Consider the following 14,337-nt stretch of genomic DNA (forward strand, 5'->3'; position numbering starts at 1 on the left):
TTAGATATCTCCACTAAATGATCTTGTAGATTCTTGTTTGTGTGTGTGTGTTTGTTTTGTCATGTGCATATATTACTGTTAGACATCCCCACTACCTGATCTTGTAGATTCTTGTTTGTGTGTGGTGTGTTGTGTGTGTGTGTGTGTGTGTGTTTTGTCATCTGCATATATTACTGTTAGATATCTCCACTAATGATCTTGTAGATTCTTGTTGTTGTGTGTGTGTGTGTGTTTTGCCATCTGCATATATTACTGTTAGATATCTCCACTAAATGATCTTGTAGATTCTTGTTTGTGTGTGTTTTGTCATCTGCATATATTACTGTTCGATATCTCCACTAAATGATCTTGTTGATGTTTGTTTGCGTGTGTGTGTTTTGTCATGTGGCATATATTACTGTTAGACATCTCCACTTACTGATCTTGTGGATTCTTGTTTGTGTGTGTTTTTTGTCATCTGCATATATTACTGTTAGATATCTCCACTAACTGATCTTGTTTGTTTGTGTGTGTGTGTGTGTGTGTTTTTTGTCATGTGCATATATTACTGTTAGACATCCCCACTACCTGATCTTGTAGATTCTTGTTTGTGTGTGTTTTGTCATCTGCATATATTACTGTTAGATATCTCCACTAAATGATCTTGTAGATTCTTGTTTGTTTGTGTGTGTGTTTTTTGTTATGTGCATATACTACTGTTAGACATCTCCACTACCTGATCTTGTAGATTTTTGTTTGTGTGTGTGTGTGTGTGTGTGTTTTGTCACGTGCATATATTACTGTTAGACATCCCCACTACCTGATCTTGTAGATTCTTGTTTGTGTGTGTGTTTTGTCATGTGCATATATTACTGTTAGATATCTCCACTACCTGATTTTGTAGATTCTTGTTTGTGTGTGTGTGTTTTGTCATGTGTGTATATTACTGTTAGACATCTCAACTACCTGATCTCGTAGGCAGGCAGAATTCTGCATCTGGAGTAGAGTACTATTTTATATTTTCCATAAAACAAAATTGTTCAAATCTGAATGTATTTCTCCAACATAGGTGTGTCCGGTCCACGGCGTCATCCTTACTTGTGGGTATTTCTCTTCCCCAACAGGAAATGGCAAAGAGCCCAGCAAAGCTGGTCACATGATCCCTCCTAGGCTCCGCCTACCCCAGTCATTCTCTTTGCCGTTGTACAGGCAACATCTCCACGGAGATGCTTAGAGTTTTTTAGTGTTTACTGTAGTTTTTTCATTATTCAATCAAGAGTTTGTTATTTTCAAATAGTGCTGGTACGTACTATTTACTCAGAAACAGAAAAGAGATGAAGAATTCTGTTTGTATGAGGAAAATGATTTTAGCAACCGTAACTAAAATCCATGGCTGTTCCACACAGGACTGTTGAGAGCAATTAACTTCAGTTTGGGGAACAGTTTGCAGTCCCTTGCTGCTTGAGGTATGACACATTCTAACAAGACGATGTAATGCTGGAAGCTGTCATTTTCCCTATGGGATCCGGTAAGCCATGTTTATTACGATTGTAAAATAAGGGCTTCACAAGGGCTTATTTAAACTGTATACTTTTTCTGGGCTAAATCGATTGATTATTAACACATATTTAGCCTTGAGGAATCATTTTATCTGGGTAATTTTGATATAATAATATCGGCAGGCACTGTTTTAGACACCTTATTCTTTAGGGGCTTTCCCAAAGCATAGGCAGAGTCTCATTTTCGCGCCGGTGTTGCGCACTTGTTTTTGAGAGGCATGGCATGCAGTCGCATGTGAGAGGAGCTCTGATACTTATAAAAGACTTCTGAAGGCGTCATTTGGTATCGTATTCCCCTTTGGGTTTGGTTGGGTCCTCAGCAAAGCAGATACCAGGGACTGTAAAGGGGTTTTAAAGCTTAAAACGGCTCCGGTTCCGTTATTTTAAGGGTTAAAGCTTCCCAAATTGGTGTGGCAATATTTTCAAGGCTTTAAGATGCTGTGGTGAAAATTTGGTGAATTTTGAACAATTCCTTCATGTTTTTTCGCAATTGCAGTAATAAAGTGTGTTCAGTTTAAAATTTAAAGTGACAGTAACGGTTTTATTTTAGAAAACGGTTTTTTTGTACTTTCTGATCAAGGTTATGCTGTTTTAACATGTCTGAACTACCAGATAGACTGTGTTCTGAAGTGTGGGGAAGCCAGAATTCCTATTTCATTTAAATAAATGTGATTTATGTGATAATTGACAATGATGCCCAAGATATTCCTCAAGTGAGGGGAGTAAGGGCATGGTACTGCATCATTCCCTCCTTCGTCTACACGAGTCTTGCCCACTCAGGAGGGCCCCTAGTACATCTAGCCGCCAATACTCCTTACTATGCAACAATTAACGGCTGTAATGGATAATTCTGTCAAAAACATTTAGCCAAAATGAACCCTTGTCAGCGGTAAGCGTGGCTGCTCTGTTTTAGTTACTGAAGAGCATGACGACGCAGATATTAATATCTCTGAAGGGCCCCTAACCCAATCTGAGGGGGGCCAGGGAGTTTTGTCTGAGGGAGAAATTACTGATTTAGGGACATTTCTCAGCAGGCTGAATCTGATGTGATTACATTTAAATTTAAATTGGAACATCTCCGCAATTTTGCTTAAGGAGGTATTATCCACTTCTGGATGATTTGTGAAAATTTAGTCATCCCAGAGAAACTATGTAAAAATGGACAAGTTCCTAGAGGTTGCCGGGGCTCCCAGAAGCTTTTCCTATACCAAGCGGGTGGCGGACATTGTTAATAAAGAATGGGAAAGGCCCGGTATTTCCTTTCGTCCCTCCCCCCCATATTTAAAAAATTGTTTCCTATGGTCGACCCCAGAAGAGGACTTATGGCAGTCAGTCCCCAAGGTCGAGGGAGCGGTTTCTACTTAAACAAACGCACCACTATTCCCATAGAGGATAGTTGTGCTTTCAAAGATCCTATGGATAAAAAATTAGAAGGTTTGCTTTAAAAAGATGTTTGTTCAGCAGGGGTTACCTTCTACAACCCATTTCATGCATTGTCCTGTCACTACTAGCCGCATATTTCTGGTTTGATGAACTGCTTAAGGTGCTCGATAGTGACTCTCCTCCTTATGAGGAGATTATGGACAGAATCAATGCTCTCAAATTGGCTAATTCTTTCACTCTAGACGGCCTCTTTGCAACTGGCTAAGTTAGCGGCTAAGAACTCTGGGTTTGCTATTGTGGCGCGCAGAGCGCTTTGGTTGAAATCTTGTCGGCTGATGCGTCTTCCAAGAACAAGCTACTAATCATTCCTTTCAAGGGAAAACGTTGTTTGGTCCTGACTTGAAAGAGATTATCTCTGATATCACTGGGGGTAAGGGGCCACGCCCTTCCCTCAGGATCGGCCTTTCAAGGCAAAAAATAGACCTAATTTTCGTCCTTTCGTAAAAACGGATCCAGCCCAAGGTGCTACGTCCTCTAAGCAAGAGGGTAATACTTCTCAGGCCAAGCCAGCTTGGAGACCAATGCAAGGCTGGAACAAGGGAAAGCAGGCCAAGAAACCTGCCACTGCTACCAGACAGCATGAAATATTGGCCCCCGATCCGGGACCGGGATCTGGGGTGGGGGGCAGACTCTCTCTCTTCGCTCAGGCTTGGGCAAGAGATGTTCTGGATCCTTGGGCGTAGAAATAGTCTCCCAGGGTTATCTCTGGAATTCAAGGGACTTCCCCCAAGGGGGAGGTTCCACAGGTCGCAGTTGTCTTCATACCACATAAAAAGACAGGCTTTCTTACATTGTGTAGAAGACTGTTTAAAAATGGGAGTGATTCATCCTGTTCCATTAAGAGAACACGGGATGGGGTTCTACTCCAATCTGTTCATAGTTCCCAAAAAAGAGGGAACGTTCAGACCAATCCGAGATCTCAAGATCTTAAACAAATTTCTCACGGTCCCATCGTTCAAGATGGAAACCATTCGAACTATCCTTCCTTCCATCCAGGAAGGTCAATTCATGACCACGGTGGATTTAAAGGATGCGTATCTACATATTCCTATCCACAAGGAACATCATCGGTTCCTAAGGTTTGCATTCCTGGACAAACATTACCAGTTCGTGGCGCTTCCTTTCGGATTAGCACTGCTCCAAGGATTTCACAAAGGTACTAGGGTCCCTTCTAGCGGTGCTAAGACCAAGGGGCATTGCAGTAGTACCTTACCTGGACGACATTCTGATTCAAGCGTCGTCCCTTCCTCAAGCAAAGGCTCACACGGACATTGTCCTGGCCTTTCTCAGATCTCACGGCTGGAAAGTGAACGTGGAAAAGAGTTCTCTATCCCCGTCAACAAGGGTTCCCTTCTGGGAACAATTATAGACTCCTTAGAAATGAGGATCTTTCTAAACAGAGGCCAGAAAAACAAAGCTTCTGGACTCTTGTCGGATACTTCATTCCGTTCCTCTTCCTTCCATAGCTCAGTGCATGAAGTGATCGGGTTGATGGTGGCGGCGATGGACATAGTTCCTTTTGCGCGCATTCATCTAAGACCATTACAACTGTGCATGCTCAGTCAGTGGAATGGGGACTATACAGACTTGTCTCCGAAGATACAAGTAAATCAGAGGACCAGAGACTCACTCCGTTGGTGGCTGTCCCTGGACAATCTGTCTCAAGGGATGATGTTCCACAGACCAGAGTGGGTCATTGTCACGACCGACGCCAGTCCTGATAGGCTGGGGCGCGGTCTGGGGATCCCTGAAAGCTCAGGGTCTTTGGTCTCGGGAAGTAATCTCTTCTACCGATAAATATTCTGGAACTGAGAGCGATATTCAATGCTCTCCAGGCCTGGCCCCAGCTTGCGAGGACCAGGTTCATACGGTTTCAATCAGACAACATGACGACTGTTGCGTACATCAACCATCAGGGGGGAACAAGGAGTTCCCTAGCGATGGAAGAAGTAACCAAAATTATTCTTTGGGCGGAGTCTCACTCCTGCCACCTGTCTGCTATCCACATCCCAGGAGTGGAAAATTGGGAAGCGGATTTTCTGAGTCGGCAGACATTGCATCCGGGGGAGTGGGAACTCCATCCGGAAATCTTTGCCCAAGTCACTCACCTGTGGGGCATTCCAGACATGGATCTGATGGCCTCTCCGTCAGAACTTCAAAGTTCCTTGCTACAGGGGCCAGATCCAGGGATCCCAAGGCGGCTCTAGTGGATGCACTAGTAGCACCTTGGACCTTCAAACTAGCTTATGTGTTCCCGCCATTTCCTCTCATCCCCAGGCTGATAGCCAGGATCAAGCAGGAGAGGGCGTCGGTGATCTTGATAGCTCCTGCGTGGCCACGCATGGACTTGGTATGCAGATCTGGTGAATATGTCATCGGCTCCACCTTGGAAGCTACCTTTGAGACGAGACCTTTCTTGTTCAGGGTCCGTTCGAACATCCGAATCTGGTTTCACTCCAGCTGACTGCTTGGAGATTGAACGCTTGATTTTATCGAAGCGAGGATTCTCAGATTCTGTTATCGATACTCTTGTTCAGGCCAGAAAGCCTGTGACTAGAAGATTTACCACAAAATTTGGAAAAAATATATCTGTTGGTGTGAATCTAAAGGATTCCCTTGGGACAAGGTTAAGATTCCTAGGATTCTATCCTTCCTTCAAGAAGGATTGGAAAAAGGATTATCTGCAAGTTCCCTGAAGGGACAGATTTCTGCCTTTGTCGGTATTACTTCACAAAAAGCTGGCAGCTGTGCCAGATGTTCAAGCCTTTGTTCAGGCTCTGGTTAGAATCAAGCCTGTTCACAAACCTTTGACTCCTCCTTGGAGTCTCAATTTAGTTCTTTCAGTTCTTCAGGGGGTTCCGTTTGAACCCTTACATTCCGTTGATATTAAGTTATTATCTTGGAAAGTTTTGTTTTTAGTTGCGATTTCTTCTGCTAGAAGAGTCTCAGAATTATCTGCTCTGCAGTGTTCTCCTCCTTATCTGGTGTTCCATGCAGATAAGGTGGTTTTACGTACTAAACCTGGTTTTCTTCCAAAAGTTGTTTCTAAACAAAACATTAACCAGGAGATTATCGTACCTTCTCTGTGTCCAAAACCAGTTTCAAAGAAGGAACGTTTGTTGCACAATTTGGATGTTGTTCGCGGCTCTAAATTCTATTTAGATGCTACAGAAGGATTTTTAGACAAACATCTTCCTTGTTTGTTGTTTATTCAGGTAAAAGGAGAGGTCAAAAAGCAACTTCTTACTCTCTCTCTTTTTGGATTAAAAGCATCATCAGATTGGCTTACGAGACTGCCGGACGGCAGCCTCCCGAAAGAATCACAGCTCATTCCACGTAGGGCTGTGGCTTCCACATGGGCCTTCAAGAACGAGGCTTCTGTTGATCAGATATGTAGGGCAGCGACTTGGTCTTCACTGCACACTTTTACCAAATTTTACAAGTTTGATACTTTTGCTTCTTCTGAGGCTATTTTTGGGAGAAAGGTTTTGCAAGCGTGTGCCTTCCATTTAGGTGACCTGATTTGCTCCCTCCCTTCATCCGTGTCCTAAAGCTTTTGGTATTGGTTCCCACAAGTAAGGATGACGCCGTGGACCGGACACACCTATGTTGGAGAAAACAGAATTTATGTTTACCTGATAAATTTCTTTCTCCAACGGTGTTCCGGTCCACGGCCCGCCCTGGTTTTTTTAATCAGGTCTGATATTTTATTTTCTTAACTACAGTCACCACGGTACCATATGGTTTCTCCTATGCAAATATTCCTCCTTAACGTCGGTCGAATGACTGGGGTAGGCGGAGCCTAGGAGGGATCATGTGACCAGCTTTGCTGGGCTCTTTGCCATTTCCTGTTGGGGAAGAGAATTATCCCACAAGTAAGGATGACGCCGTGGACCGGACACACCGTTGGAGAAAGAAATTATCAGGTAAACATAAATTCTGTTTTTTTCGTTGCAATAGATTATTGTAAATGCATGTCATGTTAATGGTTTAAAATCCATTACGCCGATTTAGTTTTTCAAGTTTTACTGTACATAGAGATTGGTGACTGAGCCTATCCTCACTGTAACATTTCCTAAGCATCTATATTGTTATTTTCGTCTATTTATTTCTCTGATTACCAACTATATTCCTAATCTCGTTTGAAATTCCTCCTAAAAAAACATGACTTATATATGTGTTTCCTTCTCAGCTTGAGACCACAGTAATGCGTACCTCCAAGTTCTGTCTCAGTTCAGAGAAGGCGTTCGACAAAATTGCCCAGAGAGAAAAAAGGTACAGTGCCTAATGTGTATATATTGCATTGATATAGGTAAATAAGATCAGTGTTTCGCTCAGTATATGAGTTCCATATGATTAGTGCTATCATCCTCACCTACACCAGAACAAGAAATATATAGGCTGAAACAGTGCTGAAATATATAGATGATTAGACAATCACAGATTGTTTTTTTTATTTTACACAAGTCTATACACAGATGGGGTTTTGTTCTTTTGTTAGTGTTTGCAACCTAGAACTAATGAAATTGACAATGTTTCAGGTATATTCTTGTAAAAAAATATAAATGAAAAAATATTTTGTTTACATATTTTCTGATTATAATGGAATAACCGTTTACCATAGTACTTTTTATATAGACCTTGCATTCATTTTTGTTCCTCTCTTTTACTATGGGCGTTTTCTTGTGCCTCTCCAGAGGAGGATGCAATTGGTGACCAAATAAGAAGCAAGAATAAATATGTATGCACCAATTACTGACTGTATCCTTACCTATGTTAAACACATAGTAAAAGAAGGGAATGTTATAAATAAAATGGTGTAACTAAATAGAACATTTTATTTTATATTAGAGGGGTTCCTGTAATTACAGTTTATGTATTTGCATTTTACCACTATGCTACCATTGATTGCTACAATATATTGCATCTGTAGATAGAATAATATATAGTACATGACATGCAGTGACATTAAAATTCCTTTTATTCTTAAGATTCTTAAAGGGACAATATAACTGCATGTAATTGACACTTCTATTAAGAATATGCACAGATTCTGAGCTAAAAATCCAGTATAAAACCTTTAAAAACTTACTTAGAGGCTCCCAGTTTTAGCATTGTTGATGGGGTTTGGCTGGGTACAAACCTAGTGAAAGGGGTTGGGAAAACAAGAAGAGCAGACACTCCCCCCTTCCCTGCATATGAAAAGACAGATAACTCAAAGAGGAGCCAGCAGGAGTTCTGTAAACGCGTGTTATACATCTGACACTGTGGGGCTTGGTTAGGAGTCTTAGAATTAGCACAATGCTTTTAAAAAAAAAAAAAGCAAAACTATACATTGTTACAAAACACTCCCAGAGGGTGCTATATAAATGGATCATCTACAAAACATTTATGCAGAGAAAAATCTAGTGTACATTGTCCCTTTAGATTTTATATATAGATGTTTGTGTTTTAATCTTCCATTTTAATGGCTGTAAACATTGTGACCCGCATCCCTTCAAGCTGTGCCAGAAACCATTAGACTATTTTCCTTATTTATTTCATTAAACCCAAACTCTATTGTTCTATTCCTATCTTGTACCATTTCAAAAGTGACAGTTCCCCATGTGCTATACACTCAGGTGCCATTTGTGATAAGGGAAAAGTGTCTGTGACCTTCTTTGACAATGGTCCCTGATTGTATAGTGCATGTGCAGAGCCCTCAAGACTAAGGAGCTACACAATGAATGTACAACTGCTGCTTAAACCTTAAGATTTAGCATTTTTCAGCCAGTCTGTACCAATCCCAAACATCCCCCTCTGGGTAATGCCCCCAACACACGCTCTTTGCCCCCGACATACGCTCTGGGTTCAGACAGAGCATTGATGGGAGCTATTATGTTACTATATTGTCATGACCTAAATTGATGATTATACATGTCATTAGAACTTGCCAATCAGACTCCAATGTTAGCATAATTTTTTATTGTCTAGATGTTACATATATTATGAATAAATAAATCATTTGTTTCTTGTCCAGTTATTGAAGTGTTGCAGCTAAGTGATGCCCTCCGAGATTACATACTTCCTGAGCTTGGGGTGCGACTGGAAGATCATGAAGGTACTTCAATAAACCTTATTCGGTCTCTCTTAGGGTCGGATGATATAAAACTCTCCACTCAGACAAGGTGATATGAAATAATCCTCCAGCACCGCAAGATCCCTAGTGAAATTCTAAAAATGCAGATTTTGCTATACTTCTCCAAGGGGTGTTTCCTACATTTCCGTATCTGAAGCAGAGACGAGTCCAGTGACCTATAGCACTGCATGGCATGAGAGTTCTGATGCATTTACACTTTGTGCTTTGTATTTTACATTGCTTTACATCAGATTACGTTTTACTACATTTAAACTTTGCACTTTCTATTTTATATTTTATTTTTTATATAGCAGTGTATTAAGGATTGTAATTTTACAAATTCTGATTATGGTTTCACAGTTTCTGTGTTACTTGAAAAAATTAGGCTCATACTTTTGTATTTTTATGTTTATCTTTAACAAATTATATTGTTCTTTGTATTTCTTCTATTTAAAATAAAACTGACAGCTTCAGTTTCCCAGAGAGCTTTGTTATCTTCTATGGGCCCGATAAGCAAAGATTTTCTAGATTGTAGAGAAATTATAGGGTAGACTTCACAGGGGCTGAACTCTCTAAATTCTATAAGAAATAAGGCGAAACCTGGAAGTTCCAGAGATGAGCCTTCTGTAAAAAGCAACGAGGCTGTGTGGGAATACAGAATTTCACAGTGGAAAAATAAGTTAACAGGAGAACACCTAGGGCAGATATAAAGTCTCAATTTGCAGCAAATACACATTAAACTAAATTGTTTTCACTACAATTTAACTTGCTTTCTCCTGTTAAGTGTAGTCAGTTCCACGGGTCATCATTACTTATGGATATTAACTCCTCCCCAAACAGGAAGTGCAAGAGGATCACCCAAGCAGAGCTGCTATATAGCTCCTCCCCTCTACGTCACACCCAGTCATTCTCTTGCACCCAACTAATAGATAGGATGTGTGAGAGGACTGTGGTGATTAAACTTAGTTTTTTATATCTTCAATCAAGAGTTTGTTATTTTAAACGGCACCGGAGTGTGTTGTTTCCTTCTCAGGCAGAATTTGAAGAAGAATCTACCTGAGTTTTTGTATATGATCTTAGCGGACGCTAACTAAGATCCGTTTGCTGGTATTGTATTTGATATATTACTTTTCTGTCAGTTAAATAACGTATTCTACATTTTGAGCACACTTCACCTGCATATAGCTGGCGAGATAGATCAGAGAAACTAGCTTGTTTGAAATGCTTACAGCATTTCAAAAGTATTGTGAGAGAGCTTCCAACATGACCCCCCCTGTTCAGCTCAGAAAACTCCCCTGTTCCTCCAACTTTCCAAAGCTCTGTTTTATGTTACTATACAGAAAATACATATTGCAATGTAAATTGTAAAAGATACACAGAAATATACAAAATATACAGAAAAGATACATAGAAATATACCAAGTAAATCCTAATTTGTTAACACAGAAACTTTCAAAACATAATCAGAATTTGTAAAATCACTGATGAATCTAAATAGAATAGCATAAAATAATTTATTTGCCAAGTATTTAAACAAAAAACAATATACAAGGAATTCTTCATTGTGAAAAAAGTATCAGATGACAATGAACAAATACAATCAGTGGTGTAAAAAACTAATCATCAAATATATTCACAGACACAGAGAGGGACTAAGTGTAATTTATCGTACCAAAAGTGAAATAAGAGAAGTATTCCTGATTGACTATTTAATAGCCTGGGGAAAAAAACTAATGAGAAAATAGGCTTGTCCAAGTTTGTAAACTCTCAACCTTTGCCTATGAGAAAGTAAGATAGACAATGAATAAAACTGGCCCGGGTGAAATGAATCGGATATTTTTTTTTCGACTCTCTTATTTATCTTCGAAAAGTAAATGTCCTTAAAGGAACAGTCTGCTCTTGGAATTTTTATTGTTCAACAAAGATAGATAATCCCTTTATGACCCATTCCCCAGTTTTGCATAACCAACACTGTTATATTAATACACTTTTTTACCTCTGTGATTACCTTGTATCTAAGCCTCTGCAGATTGCCCACTTATCTCAGTGCTTTTGAAAGACTTGCATTTTAGCCAATCAGTGCTGACTCCTAGGTAACTCCACAATGTTATCTATATGGCACACATGAACTAGCGCTGTCTAGCTGTGGAAAAACTATCAAAATTCACTGAGGTAATAGGCAGCCTTCAAGGGCTTAGAAATCAGTTTATGAGCCTACCTAGGTTTAGCTTTCAACAAAGAATACCAAGGCTACAAAGCAAATTTTAAGAGAAATACATATTTTTGCACAGCTCTCACAATTTAGTGTAGTTTGTCCTTTAATGATAATGTAACAGAGCTAAACCAGGTTAAAATAGAGGATATTATTGATACTAGTAACACAAATAGTCAGGGGGCGGGACTACAGGGGGTGCAGAGGTTGCACCCTTGAGGGTGGGGGGCACAGCTTAAAAAATAAATAAATAATAATTTTTTTTCTCTTGTAAGATGTATTGAGTCCACGGATTCATCCTTACTTGTGGGATAGTTCTCCTTCCCAACAGAAGGTGGCAAAGAGAGCACCCACAGCAGAACAAATGTCATTCTCTTTGCCTACTCTAAGAAACTAGGAAGGGCAGAGCAAGTGTGGGTGACAAAAAAGTTTAGTTTTTTATTTCTCAAGCAAAAGTTTTGTAATTTTAAATGGTACCGGTGTGTACTATTTACTCTCTGGCAGAAAAGGGATGAAGATTTCTGCAAGGAGGATTATGATCTTAGCACTTTGTAACTAAGATCCACTGCTGTTCTCACAAGGGCTGAAGAGTACAGGAAAACTTCAGTTGGGGGGAACGGTTTGCATGCTAAGCTGCATATGAGGTATGTTCAGTCTATATTTTTTCTAGACAGACTGTTTAATTCTAGAAAAGGCTGGCAATATCCCCATGAGGGAAGGGTAAGCTGTATTCAGACACTTGGATAGGAATTTCAGCTTACTTGAAGGGCTCATAAGTTACTGGTGACACTGTTAGAAAAAAAAACAGTTTTTGTTTGTTCAGTAAATGATGCAATTGATAACGTTTTTTGAAGGGACTAAAGGGGTCATTGTGGCTGTTTTTAGGGTTTTTTAACCCACATGGGTTAATTAAGAGAGGCTCAGGTGTTTTTCTAATAGGCCTCAAAACATCGAGTGAGGTGGAGGGGCCTCAGTTGCGCAGTTTCTTTCCTTAGAGTCATCCAACTGCTTCTCCAGTGTTTTTGCTGTGTTTGAGGGCTGTAAAGGAGGTTTTTTCCCCCACAAATCGTTCTGAAGGGCAGGTAGGGGCGCCACAGCAGAGCTGTGGCAAGGTGCTGAAAGTCTGTTTTTACCGGGTTTGACGTTTTTTCAATCCGGTTTTTGCCATTAAGGGGTTAATTGTTTATTTGCATAGCTGTGCAAAGTTACTAAGGCTGTTTAGATACTACTGTAAAAATTTCGTTAAGTTTACTGCTTTTTTACACTGTTTTGCAGAACTTGTGGCAGCTTTTTTCTCTTAAAGGCACAGTACCGTTTTATTTCGGAGTGTTATTTACTTTGATAACAGTGTTTTCCAAGCTTGCTTGTTACATTACTAGCCTGTTTAACATGTCTGACACCAAGGAAAATCCTTGTTCAATATGTTTGGAAGCCATTGTGGAACCCCCTCTTAGAATGTGTCCCAATTGTACTGATATGTCTATAAATTATGAAGAACATATATTAGCACTTAAAAATAGAGCAATAGATGATTCTCAGTCAGAAGTAAATGAGGGTTCGCCATCTAGCTCTCCCCAAGTGTCACAACCAGTAACGCCTGCACAAGTGACGCCAAGTACCTCTAGTGCGTCAAATTCATTTACTCTACAAGACATGGCCACAGTTAATGAATACAACCCTCACAGAGGTTTTATCCAAACTGCCTGTTTACAAGGAAAGCAGGACAGCTCTGGGTTAAGGATAAATGCTGAGCCGTCTCATGCTTTAGTAGCCGTATCTGATATGCCCTCACAATGCTCTGAAGGGTGAGGGATTTGTTATCTGAGGGAGAAATTTCTGATTTAGGAAAGACGCTTCCTCAGACAGATTCTGATATGACGGCCTTTAAATTTAAGCTTGAACACCTCCACTTATTGCTTAGGGAGGTATTAGCAACCTCTAGATGATTGTGACCCTATAGTGGTCCCAGAGAAATTGTGTAAAATGGATAGATACTTAGAGGTTCCTGTTTACACTGATGTTTTTCCAGTCCCTAAGGAGGATTGTGAATATTATTGCTAAGTAGTGGGATAGACCAGGTATTCCGTTCACTCCCCCTCCTGTTTTTAAGAAAATGTTTCCATATCTGACACCATAAGGGACTCATGGCAGACAGTTCCTATGGTGGAGGGAGCTATTTCTACTCTGTCTAAGCGTACAACTATACCTATCAAAGACAGTTGTGCTTTCAAAGATCCTATGGATAAAAAATTAGAGGGTCTTTTGAAGAAAATTTTTGTTCATCAAGGTTTTTCTCTCCAACCTATTGCGTGCATTGTTCCTGTAACGACTGCAGCTGCTTTCTGGTTTAAGGCTCTAGAGGAGGCTCTTCAAATGGAGACTCCATTAGAGGAGATTATGGACAGAATTAAGGCCCTTAAATTGGCTAATTCTTTTATTACAGATGCCGCATTTCAACTGGCTAAATTAGCGGCAAAGAATTCAGGTTTTGCCATTTTAGCACGCAGGGCGTTATGGCTTAAGTCCTGGTCTAGCTGATGTGTCATCGAAATCTAAACTTTTGAACATTCCTTTCAAAGGTAAGACCCTATTCGGGCCTGAACTGAAAGAGATTATTTCAGACATCACTGGAGGGAAAGGTCATGCCCTCCCTCAGGATAGATCAAGTAAGATGAGGACCAAACAGAATAATTTTCGTTCCTTTCAGAACTTTAAGAGTAGTCCCGCTTCAGCTTCCGCTACTGCAAAGCAAGAGGGGAATTTTGCCCAATCCAAGTCAGTCTGGAGACCTAACCAGGCTTAGAACAAGGGTAAACAGGCCAAGAAGCCTGCAGCTGCTTCTAAAACAGCATGAAGGGGTAGCCCCCGATCCGGGACCGGATCTAGTAGGGGCAGATTATCTCTCTTCGCTCAGGCTTGGGCGAGAGATGTTCACGATCCCTGGGCTTTAGAAATTGTGTCCCAGTGGGTATCTTCTGGAATTCAAAGACTCCCTTCCAAGGGGGAGATTTCACATTTCTCGATTG

General features: G+C 40.5%; 1 protein-coding gene across 1 annotated transcript in view; it reads left to right on the forward strand.

The window, feature by feature from the left end:
* Positions 1 to 14,337, forward strand: part of CARS1 (cysteinyl-tRNA synthetase 1) — a 163,495-nt gene that overhangs the window by 115,814 nt on the left and 33,344 nt on the right. The window contains 4 exon segments of the mRNA XM_053720430.1: positions 7,174 to 7,189; positions 7,192 to 7,232; positions 7,235 to 7,256; positions 9,001 to 9,081. Of these exon segments, the coding sequence (XP_053576405.1) occupies positions 7,174 to 7,189; positions 7,192 to 7,232; positions 7,235 to 7,256; positions 9,001 to 9,081 (160 nt within the window).

The sequence above is a fragment of the Bombina bombina genome, chromosome 7, assembly GCF_027579735.1.
Source record: "Bombina bombina isolate aBomBom1 chromosome 7, aBomBom1.pri, whole genome shotgun sequence".
NCBI classification, from domain to species: Eukaryota; Metazoa; Chordata; class Amphibia; order Anura; family Bombinatoridae; genus Bombina; species Bombina bombina.